The sequence below is a fragment of the Vidua chalybeata genome, chromosome 10, assembly GCF_026979565.1.
Source record: "Vidua chalybeata isolate OUT-0048 chromosome 10, bVidCha1 merged haplotype, whole genome shotgun sequence".
In the NCBI taxonomy this organism is placed as follows: Eukaryota; Metazoa; Chordata; class Aves; order Passeriformes; family Viduidae; genus Vidua; species Vidua chalybeata.
In genome coordinates this window covers 8,176,936-8,203,505 of record NC_071539.1, presented here as the reverse complement: position 1 = coordinate 8,203,505, position 26,570 = coordinate 8,176,936, and the positions used below count along the sequence as shown (strand labels likewise).

At 38.4% G+C, this 26,570-nt stretch overlaps 1 protein-coding gene across 7 annotated transcripts; it reads left to right on the top strand.

Moving 5' to 3' along the window:
• MCCC1 (methylcrotonyl-CoA carboxylase subunit 1) lies at nucleotides 1–19,022 on the top strand. 7 transcript variants are annotated; one of them, XR_008432627.1, is made up of 21 exons: nucleotides 1–74; nucleotides 1,147–1,193; nucleotides 2,164–2,303; nucleotides 2,716–2,811; nucleotides 2,966–3,087; nucleotides 4,023–4,170; nucleotides 4,956–5,077; nucleotides 6,196–6,307; nucleotides 6,620–6,701; nucleotides 7,479–7,606; nucleotides 8,524–8,707; nucleotides 9,229–9,338; nucleotides 10,628–10,844; nucleotides 11,530–11,616; nucleotides 12,192–12,241; nucleotides 14,364–14,501; nucleotides 14,849–14,956; nucleotides 15,939–16,010; nucleotides 17,463–17,594; nucleotides 17,801–17,875; nucleotides 18,682–19,022. XR_008432627.1 is itself a non-coding variant. In XM_053951918.1 (20 exons), exons 1-19 carry the CDS (start codon nucleotides 19–21, stop codon nucleotides 17,580–17,582), a joined length of 2,139 nt encoding a protein of 712 aa, XP_053807893.1. In that variant the 5' UTR covers nucleotides 1–18; the 3' UTR covers nucleotides 17,583–17,594; nucleotides 18,682–19,022. The 7 variants fall into 7 exon arrangements, 4 of the variants coding, with proteins under 4 accessions (XP_053807893.1, XP_053807891.1, XP_053807894.1 ...); XR_008432626.1 differs by having other exon boundaries at nucleotides 17,463–17,664; XR_008432625.1 differs by having other exon boundaries at nucleotides 17,463–17,664; nucleotides 17,801–19,022.
• The last annotated feature ends 7,548 nt before the right edge of the window (nucleotides 19,023–26,570 follow it).

Genomic DNA, 26,570 nt, shown 5'->3' with positions numbered 1-26,570 from the left:
CCGCCCGCGCTGCCCAACATGGCGCTGGCTGCGGCCGAGCGGGGCCGCGGCTGCCTCGGGGCGCTGCGCCGGCTGTGAGTGCGGGCCGGGGGAGGCCCGAGCGGCCCCGAGCGCGGGCAGGGGCGGCCGGGCCGGGGGCAGCCGTGGGTGCGGGCCGGGGGCGGCCTGAGGAGCCGGGGGGAGCTGCCCACAGCGAGCACGGAGCCCGCTGCCCGGGCAGGAGGGGAGAGGGCTCTGCGGGGCGTGAGGGGACACACAGGAAGGCCGGGCTGCTCTGTGGGAAGGAAGAGCAAATAAACCCTCCCGGGCTTTGGGGAATGGTTGTGGCAGCTCCGCGGGTCCCATGAAGCTGCCCCGGCCCCGGGGGTGGGTCCGCAGCCTGTGCACGGGGAGGGTGACCATGACAGCTGTGTGTTCAGTGTTCAGGACATGCAGCAATTCCCCCTCGCGTTGTTACAGCCGAGCTCTAGTTGTGTGGTGTCGGGGATGTCCCGTGTCTTTTTGTCCGATAACGCTTAAAGAATGCTGGACCTGATCCAAAATTCCGGCGTTGTTTTACATACTAATTAAAACAGTTCCAGGAGTTTGCTTTCACAGCTCTGTCCAGTCACTCCACTGCCGTTATCTCATTAGTTAGCATTAATCATCTGACGTTTAACTTTCCGTTTCTAAAATTCTCCGTAGCTCGCCCTTCCTCTTTCACATTCTTTTCTCTTGCACCTTTGCTCTATAAGAGCAGCTCCTGTTGCCTTTTACAGTGTTTTTATTTTATGGTTGCTTACATCTTCCTTCGCAAATACTTCATGAGTTAGCCTCTCTGTAATAAATAAATATGAGTTGTTGGCTGTTCTGTCTACCAAAAAGAGGTTTTTTTGCTTGTTTGTTTTAAGAAAACTCCTTGATTATTTCTGTTTCAATGCTACTGAAAAAGCACGGGGATAATTTGTATTGTGTCCAAGTGAAAGTACTTAGGGAGAGATCTGGTGAAGTTTGAGCAACTTCCCGAGTTGCACCTGAATATGTTCTGTGCCAATAGATGTATCAGAAGTTTCAATGCTGTCCTTCTCTCACCTGAAAATAAAATCAGCTCAGTTGCCACTTCTTCGTATGCACTTGTAACACTTCTGTCCCTTTATAATTGCACAGGCAATGGAACCAAGTACGAATATTTGTGAAATGGGCTTCAACGATAGGTATGAAATTTCACTTCTTTAGCTACTAGCTTAAATTGCTGTGCACTGTGGATGGTTTTAGAGTATTAGTTGCTGAAAGACTGCAGGGTTTTTTAATAAATATTCAGTATCTTCACAGCTTTTGAAAACAGGAACCTTTAGCTAACCTAACAGAAATAATCTTTAATGTTTATACAACATTTTATATAATTTTATTTATCATATTTATGTATTTGGAAATTAATGAAAACTATTTTTTGTGATGTTTTCCTCTGAGTCCTTTTCTGATACAAATGTTGCAAAGTCTTTGATAATTGTTTTATAGGCATAATGGTATTTAAACAATATATGAAGGAGAGCAAGATTATTTAAACGCACTCTGTGGTCATGTTATCTAAAAAATTATGTTTGAGAATTCAGAGATCATTTTATTGTTTAGTTTTAAGCTATTTAGTTCTCACTAAGAAGTCTCTGTCAGTGCTGGCCATATACTTCTATCAAGTTGTGGCAACTGTCATGACAGTTTGTAAATCACTGATTAAAAAACCCAAAACAACAAAAGTTGATACTTGTTATTTCTTTGTCACTGTGTATCAAGGGGGAACAGTGCTCTTCATATGTGAATCACTTCTGTTGTGAGGGATACCACACAACTTTGGTTTTGTCCTAGTTAGTCCAGAAGGTACACAGCACAACTATAAGCATCAGCTGTTATGCAGAAGTGGGATTTTTTTTTTAGGGTTAGGATAGATTTCTTGAATTCTAAAAAAGAAAAAAAAAATGGCTTAAGCATACTTCTGCATAAGGACTGTGAGTTAAAAATTCGAAGAGCAGCTTGGAAATGCTTTTGGGTGAAGCATGCTTTTTTCATTATTGAAGAAATGCATAAACTTTATAAATAATGTAAAAGAAACCAGAATTTTAAAGTTGCTTTTTTTCCAGGGATGTTTTTGTGGCTTGGTTGCTTACTGTGCTTCATCCTTTCAAACAGGAGGTCACAGCATAGGGAAGATCCTTATTGCAAACCGAGGAGAAATCGCCTGCAGGGTGATGCGAACAGCCAAGAAAATGGGGGTGAAGTCTGTGGCAGTTTATAGTGAAGCAGACAGGAATTCCATGCATGTTGCAATGGTGAAGTATATTCATTAAATTTAGCTGATGTTCATTTGTAACAGTATTTTTCATTGATAAGTTCCATGGGTAAAGCAGATTTGGGTGCTGATGCAAAGTTGATTTTCACTTCTGTAGACCTACTGCCAAGTTTTCCTTGGATGGGTGGAAAGTTTGCCTGGTCTGTGTCTCAACACCTGACAGTTTTACAGGAAGTGCATTCAAGTTTGGTTCTCTGACTCTGGACAGCTGGGGGTTAGAGAATGGACTGTGATTTTGGGGAAGAAGTCAGAATTTGTTCCACCCAGTTGAGCCTCTCCAGGAGGAAAGGCAGCGATTTAAACTGCAGTCTGATAAGTGATATAATTAGCTCAGAAACTAATTTAAATTTGCTAGTAAACAGTCTCTATTGTATGTATTTTTTGTAAAACAGGCAGATGAAGCATATTGCATTGGTCCACCACCCTCACAGCAGAGTTACTTGGCCATGGAGAAAATACTGCAGGTGGCCAAGATCTCAGCAGCACAGGTAAGGAGATCAGGGCCTTACATTTTCTGTTACTTCCATTTCTTTAGTTCTTTATTTTTGCTCATCTTGCTTTTCCTTAAAGATCTATGAAATTTCTGAGTTTTCTAAGGTAAAGTGATGCAAAAAACAGGCTGGTAACATTTTTCTGTTTTAGGCTATTCATCCGGGTTATGGTTTCCTCTCGGAAAACACAGAGTTTGCAGAGCTGTGTAAGCAGCAGGGAATCATCTTCATAGGTCCTCCTTCATCTGCTATCAGAGATATGGGTATTAAAAGGTATCTATTTCTGATTTGTTACTTGGTTATGCAGTTCACAGCTTGGCAAAGCTGATTTTGTTAACAAATGACCAGTTGCTCTGTAAATGTTTTATTCTGTCAATTTGTATTGTATTTTTACAGTTTTATTCAAAGGAATAAACTCCAGGTTTATAGATTTGTTTAGAGATATAAATGGTCAAGATTGTTCAGTTATTGGGATTTTAGTAATTAAATAAATAATGATTCTACTTTTCCAGAATTGAAGGATTTCAGTGTAATACAGGTAAAGGTTCAGCAGTCAGATTGGATAGGTCAAGAGAGCAGTGGAAAAGAAGCACCAAATCATCAGGGTTATTGTGGCTCATGTAAAATTATAAGTTTAGTTCATCACGGAAGCTCTTAGTTACTTAGATCAAAGAAAGACTTTTAAGGTATGAAGTATAAATTAAGAATATGGAAATAAAGTTATTACTGACACTGGAACTGTATAATAGTAGTTAGAGAGAATTAACTTTATCACCTCATAATGTGAGAGTAAATTGCCTCAGTAATTTAATGAGCTTTGCATGCATTTTGGAAATTAGAGTTGTTATGCTTGAGTGTTTTATGTGTGGTGTGAATGTAGCCTGCGTAATGAAAAGTTTTGCCTTTGTACAACTTTAAATGTTGCAGGATACAGTTTTAATTTGAAAATGTTAGATTTTGGCATCTATAATGTGGAAAAAAACAGTTAAACTAAAGTGTAACCCTGCTAGGAGAAACAAAAATATTTGTTTGAAGCATGTGCTGAATTACAGTCCAATGCTGTGTACCTCACCTATGCAAGTAGTCCTGTTGAGGTCTATTATGGAACTGTTTTCGTGGAATTAACATTGGGAACATTAGACAGGTTGGAGTTTAAAGTAAGAAAAACATATTTTTATCATTCTAAATATAAAACTGTTCTGTCAAAGCACTTCCAAAGCTATAATGTCTGCTGCTGGCGTTCCTGTTGTTGAAGGTTATCATGGAGAAGATCAGTCTGATGAGTGTCTAAAGGAACATGCCAGGAGAATTGGATACCCAGTAATGATTAAAGCTGTCCGTGGGGGTGGAGGGAAGGTAAGGAACTCATCTGTTCATCATGTGCTGTAAAGTTACCATGGCTCAGGATCTGTAACTCAGTTTTCTAAAAGAAAACAAAAACTGGAAAAGTACTTTGTGATAAAATTTATTAATAGTCAATCTAGCACTATGAAATCTCATTGCCCTTTGATATGCAGAAGATAAGTAGCTGGAACAAACTGGAAGAGTTTTGTTTATTTCAAAAAATCTCCAGTAATTCACATAAGCAGAAAAGTTGTGCTATGGATTTGTGCAAAATGAGATGGCTTTAAATTGTTACTCTGTGATAGCTTTGGTGACTTCTTTTGCTAACAGTTTTAAATGCTGCATAAACAATGATTAGAAACACCATTTTGTGTCTAGATACTTTTTAATGAGTGCTTAACTCCCAGTCTGAATCAGATTTTGCTCTGAAATAAATGTCTCTAAAAATTACATATAGAAAATTTTAGTTATTTCCAAAATAGCTAGATTTATTTTGTGAAAAATAAATTTTTCCCTGCCAACCTTGGAAAATTTCTTTAATATTTAAGGACAAAATCGAATTTTGTGCTCACTCATATCAATGGAATGATAATACCTATTTTTTACACTTCTTATGGCACTTTCAGTGGGACTTCATAGAATTTTCTTACTGGAAGCTGGTATTCAATTCTGCTAAAGTTTATGAAATAAAGGAAAACTTATTTTTAAGCTTATTTCTCACTCTGTGTGTGCAACAAGGATTTTTATCTTGTGCTGTATTTTTAGATATTTAGATAAGCTTTTTTCCTGTATTTTAGGGCATGAGGATTGCTCATTCAGAAAAGGAGTTTCTGGACCAACTAGAATCAGCAAGGAGAGAAGCAAAGAAGTCTTTTAATGATGATGCAATGCTGATTGAGAAATTTGTAGATAATCCAAGGTGAGAGATAGATATTTCAATATAAACACTGTAATATTTATTCTACTTAAATAAACATAAATAGCTTAGTTTAGTTAAATAAACATAACTAGCTTAGTTGTAGGATTAAAATTGGTTTCGTATCTCTGATTTGTGCTATGAAAGTTGTTAATTTGGTCAAAATTGTTTATAATTTATTGAATTTCCTGTAGTGGCTTTGTTTTGAATGGCAGGAATTAAAATGCTACTGCTTGGGAGACGTGGCAATGAGATTTCTAAAAATGATTTACATCTAGGAAAAAAATCACTCTATGATATTTAAACTATAGACCTTAGTCAAGCTGTGATGGTGTTTCTGCTGCCTTCAGGTGTCCTAAACCAGTTATTTACTCTTCCTCTACTTTGATACTTCAAACAGAAGTGAAAGTCTTTAGCTCATGCTTGGCCTGTGAAACTGAACCAATTTATTTTTTATAAAGAACATCTCACAGAGGTCTGTTTGACACTCTTGTACTTTACATCTGTTCTTCCTTGAAGCATCACTATAGGGAAAGCAGTTATTCCAAAGAAATTGAGGGTCTGCTTATGCTGTCAGGTGGACATGAGAAAAAACTCATTGCTGGGGAATTTCTTGTGCCAGGATCAGGGGATTGTCACAATGGTGATGTATTTTTATTAGTTTTATGCATGGAATAAACTTTTGCCACCCAATAGTTATCCTCTGAAATGTTGTTTGGAAGTGAGCAATGTTATTCCTGAGCCAGGACTGCTATTGTCTCTTGTGAAGTGCTGCACAGTAAATTATGAGGGAAATAATCATTATCAAATTAATAGTGAAGTGGTTTTCCTTTTATTATAATAACTAAGAAAGAGTTATTCAGCCTTCAGATATGTGTCTTGCTTATCCTACGATCTATGAGATTTCACTGCAGTAGTTGGTATTAGGAATCCTCTTTCATTTAGAAGATTGAGTATGTCTAAAACAGTAAAATCTTGCATAATAGGAGCCTCACTTCTACATTTTTGGCATTTATTTAAGGGCAGACACTTAAACTTGTAAGAAATCCTAGTGATATGTAGAAGTTTGAAGCCTGTTTGGAGCATTAAAATACATTAAAACATTTATTTTTATGGAACAGGCATGTTGAAGTCCAGGTATTTGGTGACCAGCATGGCAATGCAGTGTATTTGTTTGAAAGAGACTGCAGTGTACAAAGGAGGCATCAGAAAATCATTGAAGAGGCACCAGGGGTGAGCAGAAAATTGTTAATATTTTTTATGAACTGTCATGTTTTTATAGTAATTGCTATCCCCTACTGAGAGTATGTGGGTAATAATTTATTTGTAATTCTCAGACCTGTTTTAGTTTTGCTGCAGAAGATGTTCTAATTGGAAAAAAAAAACCTACATGCTTTAGGAAAATGATTCTCAAAGAAAAATTATGTAGATTTCAAGTATAACACAGATCAGGGTTTCACTACAGTTGTTAAATACTGTTAAATATTCATACATACCAGGCTTAATATCAGCAATAGTTTGTAATATTATTATTGTTATTTACAGCCAGGAATTAGTCCAGAGGTTCGAAGGAGACTTGGAGAAGCTGCTGTCAAAGCAGCTAAAGCAGTGAATTACGTGGGAGCAGGTAGGTCTGGGGAGGTGCAGCTTTTAACTTAATGAGACTTTAAGTCTCAAGCAAATGGCATCTGGTTGTTCGAGTATGACACACATCCCTCAAATTTTTGAGGTTTAAGCAAGTAATCATGTAGTTAATTCTGATATAATTACAGATGTAAATTAACATACCTGAGCTCAAGACTATTGGCAGCTGAAGGATAGAAAGAAAAAATTTCAGGGCAGATAATTTGATCAAGTCAACTGTTGTTGGAAAGTGAGCATTATGAATTGGTAAGTTTGAGCTGAGCAAGGGGAAAATAATTTTAGCATACAAAGGGTAATAATTTATATGCAAACAGTAGTCTTTAAAAGAAAATTGCAACTCACTTTAAAGTCCACACCATTTCCCATGTGAAAAATAATCTCCTGAAGTTATTTGTAACTTTGTTTTCTCACTGCTTTCTTTGTATATTTATTTTTAAAAAATTACATACCCTGTGAATATTCGGGATACTTTCGAAGAGTCTTGATGCACTTTTTAAAGTGCTAATGAAATGCAGCTCTTGCTGTAGAGAATGGCTGCTAAACAAAGGTTATCTAAATATACAAGGAAACAACCCTTCTGTTTTCAGATCTCAATTTTGTGACCCTTTTAGATTATTTGTATAGAATTTAATGAAATTCAGAATGTCTGATTTAGAAATAGTAGTCTTGGCATAGTTGAGTTAAGTGTCTTGGATGTCTTTTCCATAAATGGACACCTAAGCTGCTCTTAGGTGAAGTGTCCTTTTGTTAAATACTTCAGGAACAGTCGAATTTATTATGGACTCCCAACATAATTTTTATTTCATGGAGATGAATACCAGGCTGCAAGTAGAGCACCCAGTTACAGAGATGATCACTGGAACAGACTTGGTGGAATGGCAGCTCAGGGTGAGTGTTAATTGATTTTATGTGTAGAGCTCCTCCTGAGTGCTGTGTGACACTGCCTGTGAGAGGCTGGATGGGTTTCCAGATCCTCATCTCCTGCTCAGCTGTCAGGGTAGAGTTTCCTTTGCTCCACAGGAACATCTCATATTGCTCTATTGGATGTAGAGCATTGTGTAGGTGCTCAGAATTTCAACCAGGCCTCTCCCAGCTGTGCAGACAGAAAACATTTTTAAAGTGTATTTGGAGGCATTACAGACAATGTGGGAAGTGGGAGGGAGTGGGGTCCTGATCTTTCCCTTGCTATGCTGAAAAGTTTCTAAAATTCTAATTGAAATTCTGTGGCCCAAAAATCATTCTTGCATTAGGCTGTAGGAGGAAAAAATCTTCACACAAACCTATGTCTGAGTATTGTACCAGTATAGTCACATTCTAAAACAGATGTACAGTGGGGTGAACTGGAGCAGTGGATTTCCTCACACACCCAATTTGCAGAGATGATTCACACGTTTGAGTGATCACAGGAAGTTTTGGGTATTAGGTGAACTTGAAATAAACCCCAATTCTGTTTGCATAAATCCAAAAGTGAGGACAGCAGCTTAAGTAGTGTGAGATTAAGGGTGGGGAAGTGTAATCAGAAAGAAAATTAAAATGGCAATGCTGATGCAAAAAGAAGGAACATTTGTCTTTCTTATCTCAGCATGGAAATTGAGAATTGAATCCTGAGAGCAGGGATCAAACAACACTGGAAGAAAGAGAGGGAGAAGGTGGACAGGTTCAGTGGTCTTGGCACTGTTTGACTCCTTGTGCTTTTTAAAATGTGCTTCCTAGTTGTTCATGTTCAGAAGAAATATATTAATATTTCATTTATCAGCGTTCCAGAATATTGATCCTGCATTAAAGAAAAAACCTATTGTTTTCAGGTTGCAGCAGGAGAGAAGATTCCTCTAATGCAGGAAGAGATCCTGCTCCAGGGCCATGCATTTGAAGCTAGAATATATGCTGAAGACCCTAATAATAACTTTATGCCAGGAGCTGGGCCACTGTTGCACTTATCCACCCCCCCAGCAGATCGTTTCACCAGGATAGAGACTGGAGTCAGGCAAGGTAAAACTGAAGGCAGTGATGGAAGAAGAAATAATTAAAATCAAGAATTTATTTTTGTAAGCATTTCCCTCTTTGGCCTAAGTAAGTTTGTCTAAAAGAGTGTTATTATAAAGACAAATCCCTACAGAATTATTCTTATAATTTTCCATGTACTTTAGGTCAATCACTGAATATTTTATTTACCTCTTCTTTACCTGTACCCAAATTAATATCCACTGGATCATGGTGGTGATATTCTCCTCACTATTTAGCAATCCTGCATTCTGATTGCAACAAAGAAAATTGAATTTGAGTAATGTTACCTCTACAAACATTTATAAAAAGTCTGTGCTGAAATTGTCCTTAAAATTGAAATACCAGGTCACATAATCATGTCCTTAAACAACTTTAATCTTGAGAGAAATGTGGCCATGAACTGTGCCTGAGTTGGATGCCATGTGGTGTCCAGTACTTTGCATTACCAACTTTCATAAATACTTGGTTGCATGTTACAGCATCTTTGTTCAATTGCCACATTTCAGGTGATGAGGTTTCTGTGCATTATGACCCCATGATTGCAAAGCTGGTTGTTTGGGCTGAGGACCGACAGGCAGCTCTCAGAAAGCTGCGCTACAGTTTGCACCAGTACAATGTAAGTGGGAGGAACCCGGTGTGATACCACAGCTTGAGCCATCAAAGTATGCAGAAAATACTGCAGGAAAACAAAAGTGGATTCCAAAAGGCAGCCTGCCTTGCTACTTCATTAGTTGTTTGCAGAAGTTGTATTTTTTCCTGATTTGCAAACTGTTTTCATTGGTGGAGTGAGTAAAAATAAGTGTGAAGCGCAGTTTTACACATAGATTTTTAAGTTTATGGTATCTTCAGTTTGAATGTCCACCTGGGACTTTTTAGAAGGGTCAGGCTAAACAACATTTTCAACTGTTGTGTGAGCTTTCTCAGACTTAAAGGGTTTTCTTATGTGGAGTTTGTGTCAGACAATGTTTGCTTGTAATTTTTAATTTATAAAAAGAACTAAGTTTTTAGACTATACATGTGGTAAAGAAATACGCTGTCAGTTCTTTTAAAGAAACATTCTGTTTTTCCCCTATGAAAACTACAGGTATTATAACTGTTTTCAAAAGTGGAATTCAGAAGGTTTGGCTTGAGGTGAGACTGAATATTACTTGTGCAGAACTCTAATTTACACTTTTAAATCAACAACATGAATGTCACGTTCATGTGACTGAGGTAGTGAAAATGTTGGGCCCCTTATTGTCTTAGCTAAAAATGAAATTTACTGCAAGAGAAAGAGAGAAAAGACTTTTCTTGCTTTTTCCAGAATTTTATTAGCAGTTCTGTCAGTAAATGTTGACAGCATAACATAGTTACCAGTTTCACTGAATTCTCTAAAATAATTATGTTGTTTCATTAGGTATTTCGCACTACAGGAAATGGATAGTATCTAGTAAACTTATAGAAGTCCCTGTTCCTTTTTACTATTAAAATACTATATACCATTTTACTATTAAAAGACTTTTTACTATTAAGAGACTACTTTTTTACTTTAAAAAGATCAAATATGGGATACTGAAACTATTGTAACTCATTTTTAATAAGAAGCATTGTCAAGTTAGGAATGTTCTTTTAAATACTCAGAGCACAATTTTCCAAAAATAGGGTTTTTCTGAAATTATCTCCTGTTACTGTTTCTGGGAAACTTTGCTCAACTTCACAGAGGACAAAGGCAACATTTAGAAAACAGAGTGCTTTTGAGAAAGCAGTTTTTGAGTTTTGTTTTGTTTTTTTGACTTTTTATAGTCAATGGTTTAATTGATAATAAAACAGACCAGTTGAATGAATTACATTTTGTTGATAAACTTTGTGAGCAGAAAGCTGTGTATTCATAACTCAGTTTGACAATATGCTTCTGTTTCTTTACAGATTGTAGGACTAAGCACTAATATTGATTTCTTACTGAGCCTGTCAGGACACCCACAGTTTGAGGCTGGAAATGTGCACACTAATTTCATTCCTCAACACCATGATGAACTATTTCCAGCCAAAAAGGCAACTCCACATGAAGTTATGTGTCAGGCAGCTCTAGGGCTCATACTGAAAGAGAAGATGCTAACAGATGCTTTCAGAGATCAGTCAGATGGTAAGGATCATTGTTTTCTATTATTTTATGAGTTCATGTGCAGGTACTTAATTTGGATGTTCTTTCTTTGCCCTACTTTGTGCCTGCTCAGGGTTCTGTGTTCTGGCATCTCCCAGATGTTTACACACAGGGCAGACTATATCTTTTGTTAAGGATCAGATATGGCATGTGTCACCACTGTAATGTCCAGAGCACTTCCCAAAGCCCTTCAGACAGGCACTGTCTGAAAGATCTTGGGATTCATGGTCAGTGACACTGTGAGCTCTGTGCACAAGCAGTGACCTTCTGCCTCTGTTATTCCTACAGTTGGCCAAGGTCTTCAGACAAAATTACCTCTGCTCTGAATGGGAGAGGCAGTAGGGTGTAATGGAACCTTCACCTAAGGGTTAATCAGGACCTGCTGTGGTGTAGTTGAATTCTGATGTTTAAGGATGTGTTCATGGAAAACAGCCAGTGCCCTTCTTGGGGTCATGTTTTCTGTAGGTCACACAGCATCAATTTATTCAGTGTTGGGGATCAAGGAATTGTCACTGTCTGTAACTACAGTAGTTCTCCAGTCTTTTCTGTGCAATATAAATACATAAATATGAAGATAGTAACAGTAGGACAATGATTTTAAGGCCTAAGTGTTGTGTTTTGCTGAAGTAGAATGAAAAATAACATATTTGTGTATCTTGTGTTTTAGATAAATTCTCACCATTTGCATCCAGCACTGGTAGAAGAATAAATATATGTTACACTAGAAAACTGTCTCTGCTGGATGGGGAAAACAGTAAGTTGTTAAAAAAGTGTGTGGAGGGAAGGGAGGTACTTGATGGATGAAGTTATTTTAACTGATGCTTGAAAATTCGGGCTAAGAAACTGCACAGAAGCAGTATGAGTTTTATGCAGTGTAAGCTGGGAATTCACAAAATTGCATGTTTAATCCACACTGTTGGATCCTGAGGACATGTAAACCAAATTGAAATGACTGCTAATTAATGTTCATAATTTAAATGAATGAGATTGAGATTTTAAAAAAAGCAGAGTGCCATTTACTTTTTTTGAACTTCTTTTTGGTGTGAAAGGAGTACTTTTTCCCCTCACAAACTTGTTTTCTGTCCAGATAATACAGATTTTAGATAGATGATATCAAGTGTTCATCTTTTGAAAGAAAAGTTGTCTGGAATTCAGTATGAATTCTACAGTTTGTAGTAAACTAATCTGAAAATACTTGTTCTTATCTTAGTGTTGGTACGCCTCATTTTTTATCAAGAAAGCCTTGATACAGTTTATAGATACAGTTATCATTCTCTAGATACTCCAATTAAATCTACTCACACATGCATATTTTGTTTTATTGAACAGTTGTGGATGTAGCTGTAACTTACAATCAAGATGGGTCATACAAAATGCAGGTACAAGTACATTTTTTTCAGATACTTCATTAGATAAAAGAATCCATTTCTTGTAGCTTTCTGTTAGTGTTAATTGTTACTAAAGTTGCTTGGCGATTACAGATAAAGGATTCTGTTTTTGGTTTGCTTGTATCCATTGCTATATACTGTTACTTTGACCTGAAATTATCTGTGCTAGATGCTGGATTGGCATGGAAGAGCTATTAAAATGTTTCTGACAAGGCTAAGAAAAGTGTTTGTATTTTCAGTATTTAAAGGTCTTACTCTTTATTTTCCTTGTTAGATTTGTCTGTTTAAAAAATGGGAAGTTAGATTTAAATCTGCATTTAAAAAGACTTTTTTTCCACAGGACTCCTGCTCTATTCTGTGCATGAGAATGGATCTCCTGTGGGATAAATAAAAGCTTTCTAGAGCATTATCTGCAAGATAACATTTTATTTTGAAGATGGAAATTGGAGAGTGATTACCAAATGAGCTGAGGAATCTTCTGGTTAGATAATTGAATGATACCCCCTAGAATTGGCTTCCTTGTCCATGCTATAGAGCTCCTATAGTAAACAGCTCAAGATGCCTTAGTTGTAGATAATTTTATGTGTGCAGATGTGAGAGTCTCCAGTTGTTGGTTTAATGGGGTTGTGTTTTGCTGGGTGTTCAATATTCCTTCTGGCATCCCCTGTAGTTGAATGTCTTATTCTTTCAGATTTGGCACCCAGAATAGATGAATACTCAAGAATGCAGTCTCTATTTCTTGTTTTAATAGTTAGAATAGGGCATTTAAGAGAATAAGTATTTATTAACTGCTTAGACTGTATAGAGATGGGTGTACTAGAAAAATAGGGATAAAATGATTGTGCTTTCAAGGGTTTATCATGATAACTCAAACCTTCACTTCTATTGATGTGAAGGCTGAGATAACCCACATCCCTCCTGTAATACCTGGGTTATTTTGAGTGTATTGATTATCTGTGTAATGTCTGACAGCTTTTACATCTGAGCCTTATCTCAGAAGTTACATTAGCAATGATGAGAAGAGGCTAGAAGGGATGTAGGGACCAGTTGTGGAGGGAAGTGTAACTGGGGAGAATGTAGACTCCTGGGGACAGAAGGAAGAATGGGGGTTGACATGGAAATGAAGAGCAGCTGGAGATAAGAGATGTGAAGACACAACTGGGGGCTAATTATGAGGAGGACAGTGCCTCTGGAGTGTTACAGAACCTGTCCTGAGGCAAAGCCACCAGAGCAGGTGGCTGGGCCTAGAACTGGCAGGCACTCAGTGCTCAAGCAAACGATTCTCTGCTCAGGGATCAGTGTCAGATCAACAGCATCATTTCAGTGCATGTTTTCAGTGGAAGAATAATTTGCAACTATGTAAATGAAGATTTGACTTTTATTTCTACCTGTACAAAGACCAGCAAGTCTCTGATTCTGTGCTCAGTGATGTCAGATTTGGAAATAAACTTATAAGTAAAATGTAACGTATTTACCTTTGTGTTCTTACAGTCTTTGTGTGCTGCAGTTGTAGTACAGGTGCAGCTTCCACTGAAGGAAAGGGTGGGATGGGATGAAGAGTACTCATTAAAAAATTACCTTTTTTGTTTTCTTTAGCAGTTTTGATGTGTCATTGGCACTGTTTCCATTACTGCTTTATTCCTTTGTAGGTTTACTGAATATGTTGTAGTTCTTGTCCTGCAAGCTTCCAAGACAGAGGAAGTCACCTCATTTTTAGAAAACATTGTGGAATATGTCAGCTGAATACTATGAATTCCTCAGTTTGAAGAAATTCAAAATGCTAGGACAAATTAAAAATACTGGATTTTAATAGCATCACTAAACTGAATATTTGGGGGGGGGGTGTTTTTCTTGAGAAGTAGTATATCTGTGTTTAAGATAAAAATTGTCCTGAGTGAATATATTAGATAATTTGCTGAGCTGTTTTTATTGGATACAGAACAGTCTCTTAACTGAAAAATAAAGGACACATAAGGTTTAAAAATAAGTTTCTTTTTTGAAGTTCCAGTGTTGTCTATGCAGAATCACAGGTTATGAGGGTAGAAATAGAATCTTTTTAGTTATTGCTCATGAAGGGTTAACCTTTGTCCTTATAAATGCATTTAACTTTCAGATTCAAGATAAAGAGTTCCTGATTTCTGGAGAGATCTTGAAAGAAGGTGATTCCCTTTACTTGAGGTCTTCAGTAAATGGAACAGTGTCTAAGTCCAAGTTGGTCATTTTGGACAACACCATTTATCTGTTCTTCCCGGTAACATTCCTTTCTTTATTATAATAAATTTAAAGTTTTGGAATTTTAGCCATATAAATGAACAATATAAATTGCAATAGAATGTGAAAGAGAGCAACAATTTCAGTTTCTTACTTTGACCTATCAAGTTTTGATACTTGTTGGATTGTTGTTCTAATTAGAAATTCATCGCTTGTGGTGAGTTAGAAAAGGAATTACTTTTAGAAGGTTAAAATACAGTTGGTGAGTCAGGTTTGGAAATGACTGCTTTGCCTAAGGCTGGATCTGTTCTTTCCCTCTGTCAGCCCATCTACTGGTGCTATTATTTCATATTGTTAACTCACCTGTGCTGGATTTTCTTTTTGTAGGAAGGCAGTGCTCAGATTGGCCTCCCTGTGCCCAAATACTTGTCTGCAGTGAGTTCAGGGGCAGAGCAAAGTGGAGCTGTGGCACCAATGACAGGCACAGTAGAAAAGGTAATTATAACAACATGGGTGGGATCTGAATTCTCCAATGTATTCAGTTTTTCTCTGCCAGAAATAGTGCTTCTGCACTGCCAGGAAAGAACTGGGGCCAGAAATGTCAGTGCTGTGTGACTTCTGACTGGAAAAAGCTTTGTTTACTCTGAGTTTGCAGCAGCCACCCATGGCTTTTTAAAGCTTCCATTCTTTCTTTAGAGCTCTGGAAGATCTGAACTAATGCTACTGCTTAACTAATTTTTTCTTCATCTTAATTACTTCCCAAGTCAAAGCTCCTTGAAGTGTTATGGGCTGTTTGATTCACTTCATCTAACAAAAGACTGAGATGCACTTGCAAAAGAAGAAATACTCAGAAATACCTCTCTTGTTAAGCTGTGAATTGATTTAATTTTCTTTATCTCAGCAAGTCTTCTGCATTCTCTGTACAGTGACAAAGTTTCAACAGAAGGAGTTTTTCTAGAGAGTTTGGTGGTTGAAAGATTCAGCCACTAAAAAAAAGGCATGAAGGGTGGAGTACATGGAACAGGGATCTCTGACATCCTGAATGAACACTCCAAATCAGAGTAATTGTTGAAAAATGAGGTGGCTGCTGCCATCTTTCTGGATGTTGTTTTAAAGACTTCAGGGACTGGCACCAGGAAGAGGTTCTGCACTTTTCTTAAAATAGAATTGCTGAAGCCCAGAAAGGGTAGATTATACATCATCTCTTCTAGTGTTTCTTCTTTGATAGGTAAATGGCTTCTGGTCATCCTGTCGTCTGGTACTGACCCTCTTTCTGTAGGCTCTGCCTTCCCTTGTGGAGATCTATCTGGAACTATTCCCTATCTAGAGAAGTCCCACACCAACAAAAATAAAGACTAATATGAGGCTGTTTTGCAAAACTTCACTCCTTCTGTGCATTGTGTTAGTCAAGATCCAGCTGATTTTGAATGGTACAGGCATAAATGATTTTTCCCCCCAATTTTCTCCTGAATTGCAGGTGTTTGTGAAGGCAGGGGATAAGGTTCAGATTGGAGACCCTCTAATGGTTATGATAGCTATGAAAATGGAGGTAAGTGGCATATAAAGGTTTTAATTATTGAGAAAATAAAAATCTGCTCAAAATGTAATAATTTTTGGTTGCATTATTGAAGTTCAGTGTAGAGTGCAGCTTGCAGATGTCAGTATCACTTCATCTGCTGTAACATCAGTGTTGTGTCTGACTAGATTTCAGAGGATTAAATTTGCTGTTATTTTACTAACAAATGATGATTATATAATCCATGGTATTCTGCAGCTGTTTTGACGTGCATTTGGGTGGTGGTGTCAGGCCTTCTGTCCCCCCCTCTCCTTTGACTTTTCTGGCACAAAACTGTCTTGCTGTGTCTCTTGGCTCCTGGTTGTGACCCAGGCACATGGATGTCTGCAGTTACTTCAAGCAGAGATTTAATAATAATAATACAATTTACATAAAGTTTTATGAGGAGCACACTGAAGATTCTGTGTAGTTATCAGCACAGCATTCAGAGGACTGGCATTTTGGCCAGTTTACCTTGTCACAGTGCTTGGCTGTGGCTCAGATTGCTTGAATTATAGTTTCTATAGACTGAACTGGTTTGGTTTGACTATTAGTTTAAAATAAACCTCAGTTTGTGGCAGCAGAACTAACACTGTTGAGAAAATCTGCCTTCCTCTTGTTGTGTTCTTTTTTTAATTACACTCAAATTCTATTACATAAAACTGTGCATTAAAAAAAATTTAAACACAAACTTCTTTGCAGTTGGATGCTGACATTATCTGAGTTATTTTTAAAATGCTATTGAAATATAAAATGTAAAATTTAAAAAGCAAATTATTATTTAGAGATTCCTTAGATTTGAGGATTTAATATCTGATCTTCAATGTTTTGATGCTAGACTACCCCTATGTAGAAAACTACTAAGAGGCAAAGCTACAATATCAAACTAACCTGGTACAATGACAGGCAGACCAGTTGGGGGTTGGTGTGTTCCTTTCCTGTCATTAGTAGCTCCATTTGTATTTCATCTGCATTTTGCCAAATATCTGCCCACTAAAGACCCCTCCTGGCCAGAAAACAGAAATATCTTTAGTAAAGCTACAGATTTCTCTTAAGGGAACAAATCTGCTCTCTGATTAACATTTTGGATTAATACTGTGTTATTTGTGTTTGGTATTTATTACAACAACAGAAAGTATTAGTGAGGTAAAATAAGTCAGCTGTTCATACTGATGATCATTCATATGATGATGATAATTCATATAAATGTATTATATAGCATTTTTCTCCCCAGTATACTTATCAAATATTCATGAGAAAATAAAACTTGAAAATGGACTAGGAATGTTTAAAAGAAGGTTTAAAATAAAACATGTCAGGGGAAGGAATTAAGGGTGTTCAATCCTAATTGCACCAAGCAGTAATGCTGGCATTTGCTGGAGAGAGAGGGAGGGGAGGAAACCCCTTGAGTTGTCTGCTGTTCACTCTGGCTGTGTTTCTGTGCAGCACACCATAAGGGCTCCCAAGGCAGGAGTGATTAAAAAGGTCAATTTCCAAGAAGGTGCCCAGGCCAACAGGCATGCTCCACTCGTTGAATTCATGGATGAAGAGGCAGAGTCAAAATAAAATTCAATGAAGGTGCATTTTATTTTTTCTACTTTGCTGATTTTCTCCTGGAAGAAGATTTCTTCATATTTTCAGCAAACTGGTAATGAATGGGGGATTGGTTTCCTCTGCATTTCCTGCATAGTTTGACTGTAAATTATGCTGACTTCACTGAAATTTGGGTATCACTATACTGTAATTTTATTTATAACTTGTGGACCTATGTGATTGTTGTCCAGTGGTTTGCGTGAGGAAAGGACTGGAAGAAGATGTGAAACTCTGAAAGGTTCAGAGAGGTTAATAAGGACTATAAGGTACAGACAGGTTGGGTTCTTCTTATTCACAGCTGCCTTTTTCCCCTTAAATATGTGAGGATTGATTTGAAGGAAATCTAAAAGACTGTTTTTCTATTTTCTGACAAAATTCCTGTTTGTATCTTATGTTTCTGCCTTAATAGGGAATTCAGGATTGTTCTTAGCCCAGAATCCCTCTCAATCATTTCTGATGCATCTGTTTTTCCTGTTTACCTCAATGAGTTGTGGAAATTTGCATTTCAAAAATTATTTTAATATACCTCAGAATACGTGATGCAAACCATTTCTCAAATACATTTGCTACACTAATCAAAGTTAAAATGTAACTGCTTTCCAAAAATACCATTTGAACTTTAAACATTAAGTAGTAACATAGAAATATAAGCTTATTTAATACTTAGTGTGCCAAAATACAATACTGACTTCAAAATCTTCATTACTGTTACCATATTGTTCATGTTCTAATGTATTTCTTATTGGCTGGAATGAAGTACACCACAGTCTTTATAACATGAAACATTACTAAGAATAATGGATTTTTTTTTTTTTTGTATCTGCAGGGTTTCAGAAGGGAAAATTGGTAGGTTTTTGGATATGCAAAAAAGAATTCTCAGACTAAGCATACTGATAATTTGCCATAAATTTAACTTATTTAACCAGCACCTTAGAGAAACAAGGGAAAGAAAAAAATGTTTTAATTGTTGCAAACTTTGAAAGTCTTTTCATTTTTTGGTTAATGTGAAGTTCTGTTACCATGTGAAGTTTTGATATGCTAATTTAATTAAATAATCTGTTTTCTACTGCAGAAAGGAACAATCAGATGCTGCAGTGATCCCAAGCCTGTAGTTAAATCTGTGCAAATGGACCCTTACCTGAAATCTCATTTCTGAATCAATATACAGTATCATGGGGAATTCTCTGGTCTGCTTTTATAATTGTGCAGCCTTGTCTGCAATGCAGAAAAAAAGTGATGAAAAAGCAATTACTCTGGATGATCAGTGTATTAAAAACATATTTTAATACTTCATAATTTTCCTTCCAATCTTACGGTCACCTAGCAAATAATTAAATTCCAGTGATCATCTTGTAGAATATTGCCACTGTTATTTGTATTTACTGCCAAATAAAAATCAAGCATAACTTGGAATGTTTGTTTTGATTTTTCTCCATTTTGTTCTTTCCCTGATTGCTTCTGTTCACGCATTGGATTAGAGGGTTTAAGCAGCTGTTTCTGTATCATCTGATGATGATGAGCACAATCTGCAGATGACATTTAGGAGGCAGTAATCCAGACACTCGTGATGGGTTTCACTGCAGGTAAGGTTAGGCACTTGTTTTATCCAGAATTGAATCCTTGCATAGGAACATGAGCTCAGCCCTGAAGAGACTCAGCATCTTGGCATTTATTTTTTTCTCTCTCTGTGACATGGCTGTTTCTAGACTGACTTTGCTGCACCGAGTCTGCACTGAATCTGTACCAAAACATTCAAACTCCCAGCAGGAGGTTCTCTGCCCGCTCATTCTGCACAGCTTGGCTGCACACAGCCAGTGCAGCAAAACACATTCCCTGGGAGCTGACAAAATGTCCTCCCTCCGGAGCCAGGGGAGACAACTAATCTCACCAGTGTTCATTTTCCCTCAAAAATTGGCTGTTAGGTTTTTATCTCTATAGGTTTCTACTGAGATAGATTTTTCAGATAAGTGGTGGTTTTGTTTATTTAAGAAAAATCTCTTACAGAAGTCACTGTCACATTTTCCATACTTGAAATGCTTTACTGCATTGTGATTTAATTGAACTTGGAGATGCCCAAAGAATTGTTAAAGGTAGATTGTTCCTATACCAGTATCTTAGTTAACAAAATATTAATGAATCTTCAGTTTATTACAAATAAATTTTTGTGTTATGAATGTAAATTGATAAGAGCCCTAGTAACATAGCTGTCACTTCTTGTCTCTAAAAAACTTAATGACAGACTAAGAAAAAAAATTTATTTTTTTAAAATACAATATTTTAGCATTTGGGCTAAAGGGGTAATCTCTTGCTACTAATTTATTATCAATGTACCTTTTCAGATAGTGCTGTAGTTCTGAAACAACAGTCACAGATGTTACAGGAACAGTGAATCTGAACTGATTCTAGTTGTAATGATTTTTTCTTGCTGCCAGAGGAGAGAGGGGGCTGTGTCACAAGATATTTAATTCAGCCACAGTTGATGGTCTGCAGGAAAGAACAAAGACTTGGGCTCCTCTGAGACAGGGAGTGACACTGAGCACTGGTCAGCTTGGATCAGGAATGGCTCAGCCTGCCCAGCAGTGTGAAAGGTGCCAGAGGCCCTGTGTAAACTTCAGTTACCCCCTGAGGGGATCTCCATCTCTCCTGCACTCTCCAGCTGCTGCCAGTTCCTGTGGCTGATACCCAGGGAAGCTCTGTGGTGTGGAGCCTCAATCCATGCTGCAGTGGGAACCAGGAGAGCAGGACTGTGTTCTTATTTCAGCCACTGACTCACTGTGACTTCAGACAAGTCACTTGGTAGATATTTGCCTATTTCCTCCTATTTAATGAGGCTGATGGCAATCAAAACACTGCAAAATTTGTGGACACACTGATTTAGAAATAATTTTCTCTGCTTGTTTGGAAATTTGTAATTTCAGATGTAGACTAATTCTACTTGTAAGGGGTTTTTTAAACCTTTTGTACATCAAATATCAATACCATAGTTACAAAGTTTCCAGTGTGTATTGTATTCTTTGTTGTAATGATTGTACCAGCTAGTTACCAGGAAATCTTAGCTTCAAGTCTTCATGCTGACTAAAAAATGAGTATTCAAGTGGGTTTTGGCAGGACCTTTAAAATTTAGCCAGTAGTAGGGGAAAAAAAAAAGTTCATTTGGGCACACAACTCTTTGATTAAAGTAACTTATTGTTATGTCCCTTGAAAGAGGTACCAGTGCACTCTCACAGGTATATTCATTGCTGCTGATAATCCTTTTCAAACAGATCAGGAATTGTCTGTGTTCTGTTTGTAAAAAGCTGAGCTGTGCTGATTTGAATATGTTTACTGAACAATCAGTGGCAATTGATTAAGTTCTGAACTACCAACTTTTACACAAAGTATATTCTCAACATACTCAAGATACTTCAACTTCTTGTACAGTAATGTTCCAAGTTGAGATTTTTACACACAAATTCCTTGCAGGTAAGTATCACTTGGTACCTCTATAATACTGGGGCATATCCTTCTACATAAGAATTCCATTTGGAAAATTATATGCACTACTGAATGCTGTGTTAAAAATCAATATTGCAGAAATTGATAATTGAAACCTTGGTATTTATTTTTATGTGATCCGACTGAATTTCTTGGAAGAGAGCCTGGATTCTAAAAGCAATTTTGAGACACTTGATGTTAGCTTAAAACCTATTGATAATACAATGAATTCATACTGAAACAAACATGGATGTTCTGGTTGAATACACCATGCTTTTTATTATAGCAGTAATTAATAAAATACATCTGGAGTCCTGCTGGGTTTTAAAATCATAATGGTTGCTGGATTTTAGCTTTAATCTGTGTCCTGGTTTCACCTGGGAGTTAACTTTCTTCCTAGTAGCTGGTCCAGGGCTGTGTTTTGGAGTCAGTGAGAGAATAATGTTGGTAACAAGCTGCTGTTTTAGTTGTTGTTGAGTACTACTTGCTCTAAGATAAAGGTTTTCCAGTTTCCAATGCTCTGCCAGCAGACAGGTGTCTGGGGGGCTGGGACAGCTGACCCCAACTGGCCCAAGGGACATACCACACCACAGAACACTGTGGCAAGCACAGACATGGGGGAAGCTGGCCAGGAGCCACTGATTGCTGCTTGGGGACATTCTGGGCATCAGTCAGGGTGCCTTGAGCAACTGTAGTGTGCATCACCTGTCTCTGCTGGGTTTTATTTCTCACTCCCTTTGTTGTTTTTTCATTACAGTGGTATTATTATTTATTCTATTCTATTCTATTTCAATTATTAAATTGTTCTTACTTCAACCCATGAGTTTTGCCCTTTTTTCCCCCATCCTCCTCCCCATCCCAGCAGGAAGTGAGGGTGGTGAATGAGCAGTTGCATGATACCTAATTGCTGGATGGTTAAACTGTGACAGACCTTTTTGGTGCCCAATGTGAGGCACAATGGGTGGAGATAACAACAGATCTGACCAGAGTGTGTAAAACAGATTTGTCACAAGCATTCATTATATTAATTTAACAGTCAGTGGTCACAGTGTTGTTTGTTCTCAAAGTTGTTGTGCTTGTACTCAGGTTTGTGTCATGTGATGACGTCCTTGGTGTCTAAGTTGCCTTTGTGCTGTTTATTACCTCTGGGGGCTGGGCTAAGGTAAATTCTGTTGTATTTTATTACACTGGCCTATGATATGATAGAATTGCTGGTTCTGAAACAAAGAAAAAACAATCACAAATGGGGGTTCTTTCAGAAAAACTGCTGCTCCAGTCTCCACTGGGCAGTTCCCCACACAGGGATGAAGAGCTGATCTTACTCCTGCTCCTATGGAAAAAAAATTGAATCCATTTTTATAAGAAGCAGGGAATCTTAAGAGCAGTACTAGAGGAGAAGCCCTGCCTCCAGCCAGGTGGAGGAGAGGGACAGTCAGGTTTATGGGACTGTGTGGATCAGATGGCCTGGCACAACAGACCCACAGGAGTATAAGGCTCTAGCAGATACCTGTGTACAGTGCATCCTAATGCCATCAAGCTGTAAAGGGGCAGATCCTTTGTTCCCCATCCCAGTGGATGTGAGCAGCTGCGTGGTACTTAGCTGCCAGCTGGGGTTAAACCATGACAGCCTGTTTTCCTTTAAACAGTTGTGGTGCCACAGCAAAGCTCTGGAGTGGTGAAAAAAGCTGCTGCTGAGAGCTGCATCCCTCTTTGGCGTCTCTGAAAAGGAAGGTGACATCTTCTGGGCTGTCCCCTTCTGCTCACTCACACACAGGAACACTCAGTGACCAATACTGGGTGGGATCTGCCACCAAAGACCCCATGCCTGTTCAGTGTCCTGGGCTAAGCATCCCAGAAACATCAGGCACAGCTGCTGCTTTACAGAGTTGTAAAATAAGGTAAAATATGAGAATAAACCCAGCCCCGTTACATACAGATGTGATTAATGCACATTTTCCTTGAGACATGCCCCACTGTATTGATGCAGGCAGCCAGTCACGTGCATGGAGGTTATAATCAGGACAATATTATTGGCCAGATGGTGTAGACATGAGCCCAAGAATCAGTTTGCTGTTACAACAAGGAGGAGTCAAAAAGGCCAAATGTGTGTAACATGTGACAGGAGGCAAGAGCCATTTTACTGCTCTTGTTTTGTACAGCTGCAGTGTGCCTACGTTCAAGGCAAAAGGCTCTACCTCCAATATAAGTAACTTAAATTACTGTTTTTTGTATTAATACCAAAGTATGTACTTTGCATTGAGATGGCTGATTTTTATTACATTGAGCAATTACAGATGGCAGATACAGAAAATCACTGGGATAGGGAAATAATCGTGTCTCAGTCTTCTAGATTCTTGAAATCACCTGCAGTTCTTTGTAGTGAGAATGGAAAGCTGCTTACAGTTCAAAGATGTGCGTTTTAATCAGGAAGCTGTGATGGCACTGTGGGGATTACAGCTTGGGAAAGTTTCAAAGAATTCTGGTTACAAACATTGTACCTTGTATTACAGAAGTTCTGAACTAAAAAATGTCCATATAAAAATCAACTAGCTGTGTCAATTCTTATTGCCCTCCCATTTGCTAACTCATTAGCAAACTTAAAATGCCTTGCTTTTGGTATATGTATCTCAGTACTTACTAGTTTAAAAAAAATACAGAAGCCTAGCAGTCTGTTGCTTTTTAGGTGTCCTGGGAAGTCTCAGTTTATTCAGGCCTGCCAGAGTATGGTGGAATACATGAGAAATGTTCAGATTTTCTTAGACTCTCTGACCTGATTTTGCTTCATCACGTAAAGCTGTCCTGCTCCCTCCCAGAGATGCTGTCACATGGAAAACTGCTCCGAACAGTGCCTTGGACTGGGTGTAGTAACTTGTTAACCTCTTGTGTAATGCAGGAAGGATGAAAAACTTAATAGAAGGTGAACACCCTTCCCTGCAACCTATCAACAACAATCTTCTGATATTGGTGCTGTGTCACTGCAGGTTAAATTGCTCAGACACCTACAGGAGGACTCACACTGTTTACTTCTGCTGTGCTTCTTTCAGTGCAGAAAAAAACCATAATGATAGAGACATTCCAACTGTATCAGCTGAACAGCACAACAGGAGCAGACCATTGGGTCTGCACCTCTGGATGCCTACAGAGTGGCATTAAATCTCCTTGTGCAGGATAGTTCATGGGTCTTTGTTCTCTCTTAACCATGGGGTCAGTTTGCAGGCAAAGGGCCATAGCTGTAATCACCCAGTATATGATGATCTGGTGGTTTCTTTTTCTAGAGCACAACATAGCTGCTAAAAAGATGTGGTTAGAAAGACACGTCCAGCCCAAGCTGCCCCAGGTTATTGTTACCCTTCATAAAGCTTTGGGCCTCTTCCTCAGAAAGTGCTCTAAGTTCTCAGCCAGGGGATTACACTAAATGGATTCTGCTTTGACCGAACATGAGACTTATTTTTCTGCTCAAGAGGAGAGGTCAGGTCAGTGTAAACCAGCTCAGTGTTATATTCAGTTATGCACTTGACACAGTTGGTTTTAAAACAAATAAAATCACTGCCTCATTTTCCTGGGGTTCACAGGAAAAGATAAAACATCATTGGCTCGCACAACAAAACAAGGCAAGTGTGTCAGCCTTAAAATAAACTGAACAAGTCATCATGTTACCCTGGTCACGGTGATTATGCTGCGTGCACATTGCACAATGAAATTTCCTTCTCGTCTGTGTCGCTGAGGGCACGTGTCGCGTTCACAAGCAGCAGAGCTGGGTAGCCCTGCTCTGACCTGGGGCTCCATCCTGCAGGGAGCTGTACAAAAGGCAACATGTAACAATCCCAGTTGAGGTAGGTAACTTACACTTTCTGGTGGCCTCATGCTGCCTCCTGCTTTATAAAACCTCTGGTTTTGGTCAGAAGTGGTGAGGGTGAGATTCAGACAGCAGACACATCATGCAAGTATCCATCTCTGTCTGTAGGCAGGCTCAAGCATGTGGATATGGGTGGAATTGGGGCAATCTGGCTGTGTCTTGAGGTATGTGCCTGCCCACTGCAGTGAGCTGTGTTTGGAGAATAACTCTGTTTAGTCAGACCATGCTGGGCAAGAGCTCTGGGTAAGGTAACCTCAGCTTCAGAAATTCAGCCATATCCCCATGGAAGCACTCTGGAAACCAATACAGAACACTGCAGCTCCCACTAAAATCAGTAACACTAGACTTACAACCTAAATGGCAGCAGGAAGTCACTCCTTTTCTCAGGTACAGTTTCACCTGAGAAGTGATCGTGAATTGGAAAAAAACCCACAAGGAGTAGCATGCATGCTGTGAATAGCAGCAATATGCATTTCACATTTTTTAATATATTTCATTATCCTATCACTGGATTACCTTATCTGCCCTGCTCAGAAGCAGTTAAGTATGATTTTCCTTACCTTATACAACAGGAATTCATAATGTAGAGCAATTTAGTAACTTAGGGAGATCAAATCAAATGCCAGTCAAAAAATTAAACACAAATACAGTGTGCCACCATACAATCAAAAACCCCACGAAGAGACCCTGCATTACAAGAAGCCTGCAAGATACACAGGTATTAGAAAAAAACAAGTCACTTGAAAAATCCTCTTTCTCTCCTGAGGAGTCTCCTGCATGCACAACTCATCTCTCAGATTACTGTTACATGTCACAATAATTCTCCAGGTCTAAACTGTGTCTTCAGCTGGCAGGAGGGCTGTCACAGCATGTTAAAGTGATGACAATTAGCTAACTCAATCAAAGAGATTTCCAGGTTTGGCTTTGCCTCCCCTGCTGTGGTTACAAGGACTGGGCTGGTGTGCAGTGTTCATGGCTGTTCACTGGCCAATTTGCATCCATCCCCAATTTCAAAATTATGCTCTTTGGTAGGATTCAAGGTATCCAGGCAACTGCTGTCTCCAAGGATAGCTGAATTCAGCTATATTCCCATATACTTGATATCAAGCTCTTAATTTTACTATTTCATACACCAGCAAAATTGGACACTTCACAGGTCTGATTTTCCTCACCAAATACAACTTAACTCCTCACATTCCCATCTATGCTTTGCTCTGATTTTCAGGAAAGTAAGCAATAAACTATTCAGACCCTTTTATATAAAGCACATACATAAACTGTGGACATCCATGATGAGGAATGGCTTTTTGAAGTCTTAATTTCTCTGTGGTGTGTGCAATCATACCAGTCATAATAAATACAGAAGCTTACTTTAATAGCTCCAAGCTCAGCAGGAGATGAGAGAACAAGATCAGATCTCAAACCTTTGTCCTTCACAACAGCAGTTTGCCACCACTGTGAGTTTTATCAGCAAGTATTTTGCTTCCCCAAACTCCCTCGGCTGCCAAAAACCTGCAGTAGGTAGAGTAAGCTTTCCTGGGAAAGAACAACTGTCTGGGATAGTGGTACAAACCGTGATTTAACCATTGCAGCCCCTCCTGCTAGTACAGCTGTGCTAGTGCAGGAAGAGC

Coding starts and splice junctions, on each gene's coding strand:
- MCCC1 (XM_053951918.1), top strand. CDS start 19: ATGGCGCTGGCTGCGGCCGAGCGGGGCCGCGGCTGCCTCGGGGCGCTG. Junction 3,088..4,022: donor AGAGATATGGGTATTAAAAG/GTATCTATTTCT, acceptor GTTCTGTCAAAG/CACTTCCAAAGCTATAATGT. Junction 16,011..17,462: donor TGATAGCTATGAAAATGGAG/GTAAGTGGCATA, acceptor GTTTCTGTGCAG/CACACCATAAGGGCTCCCAA.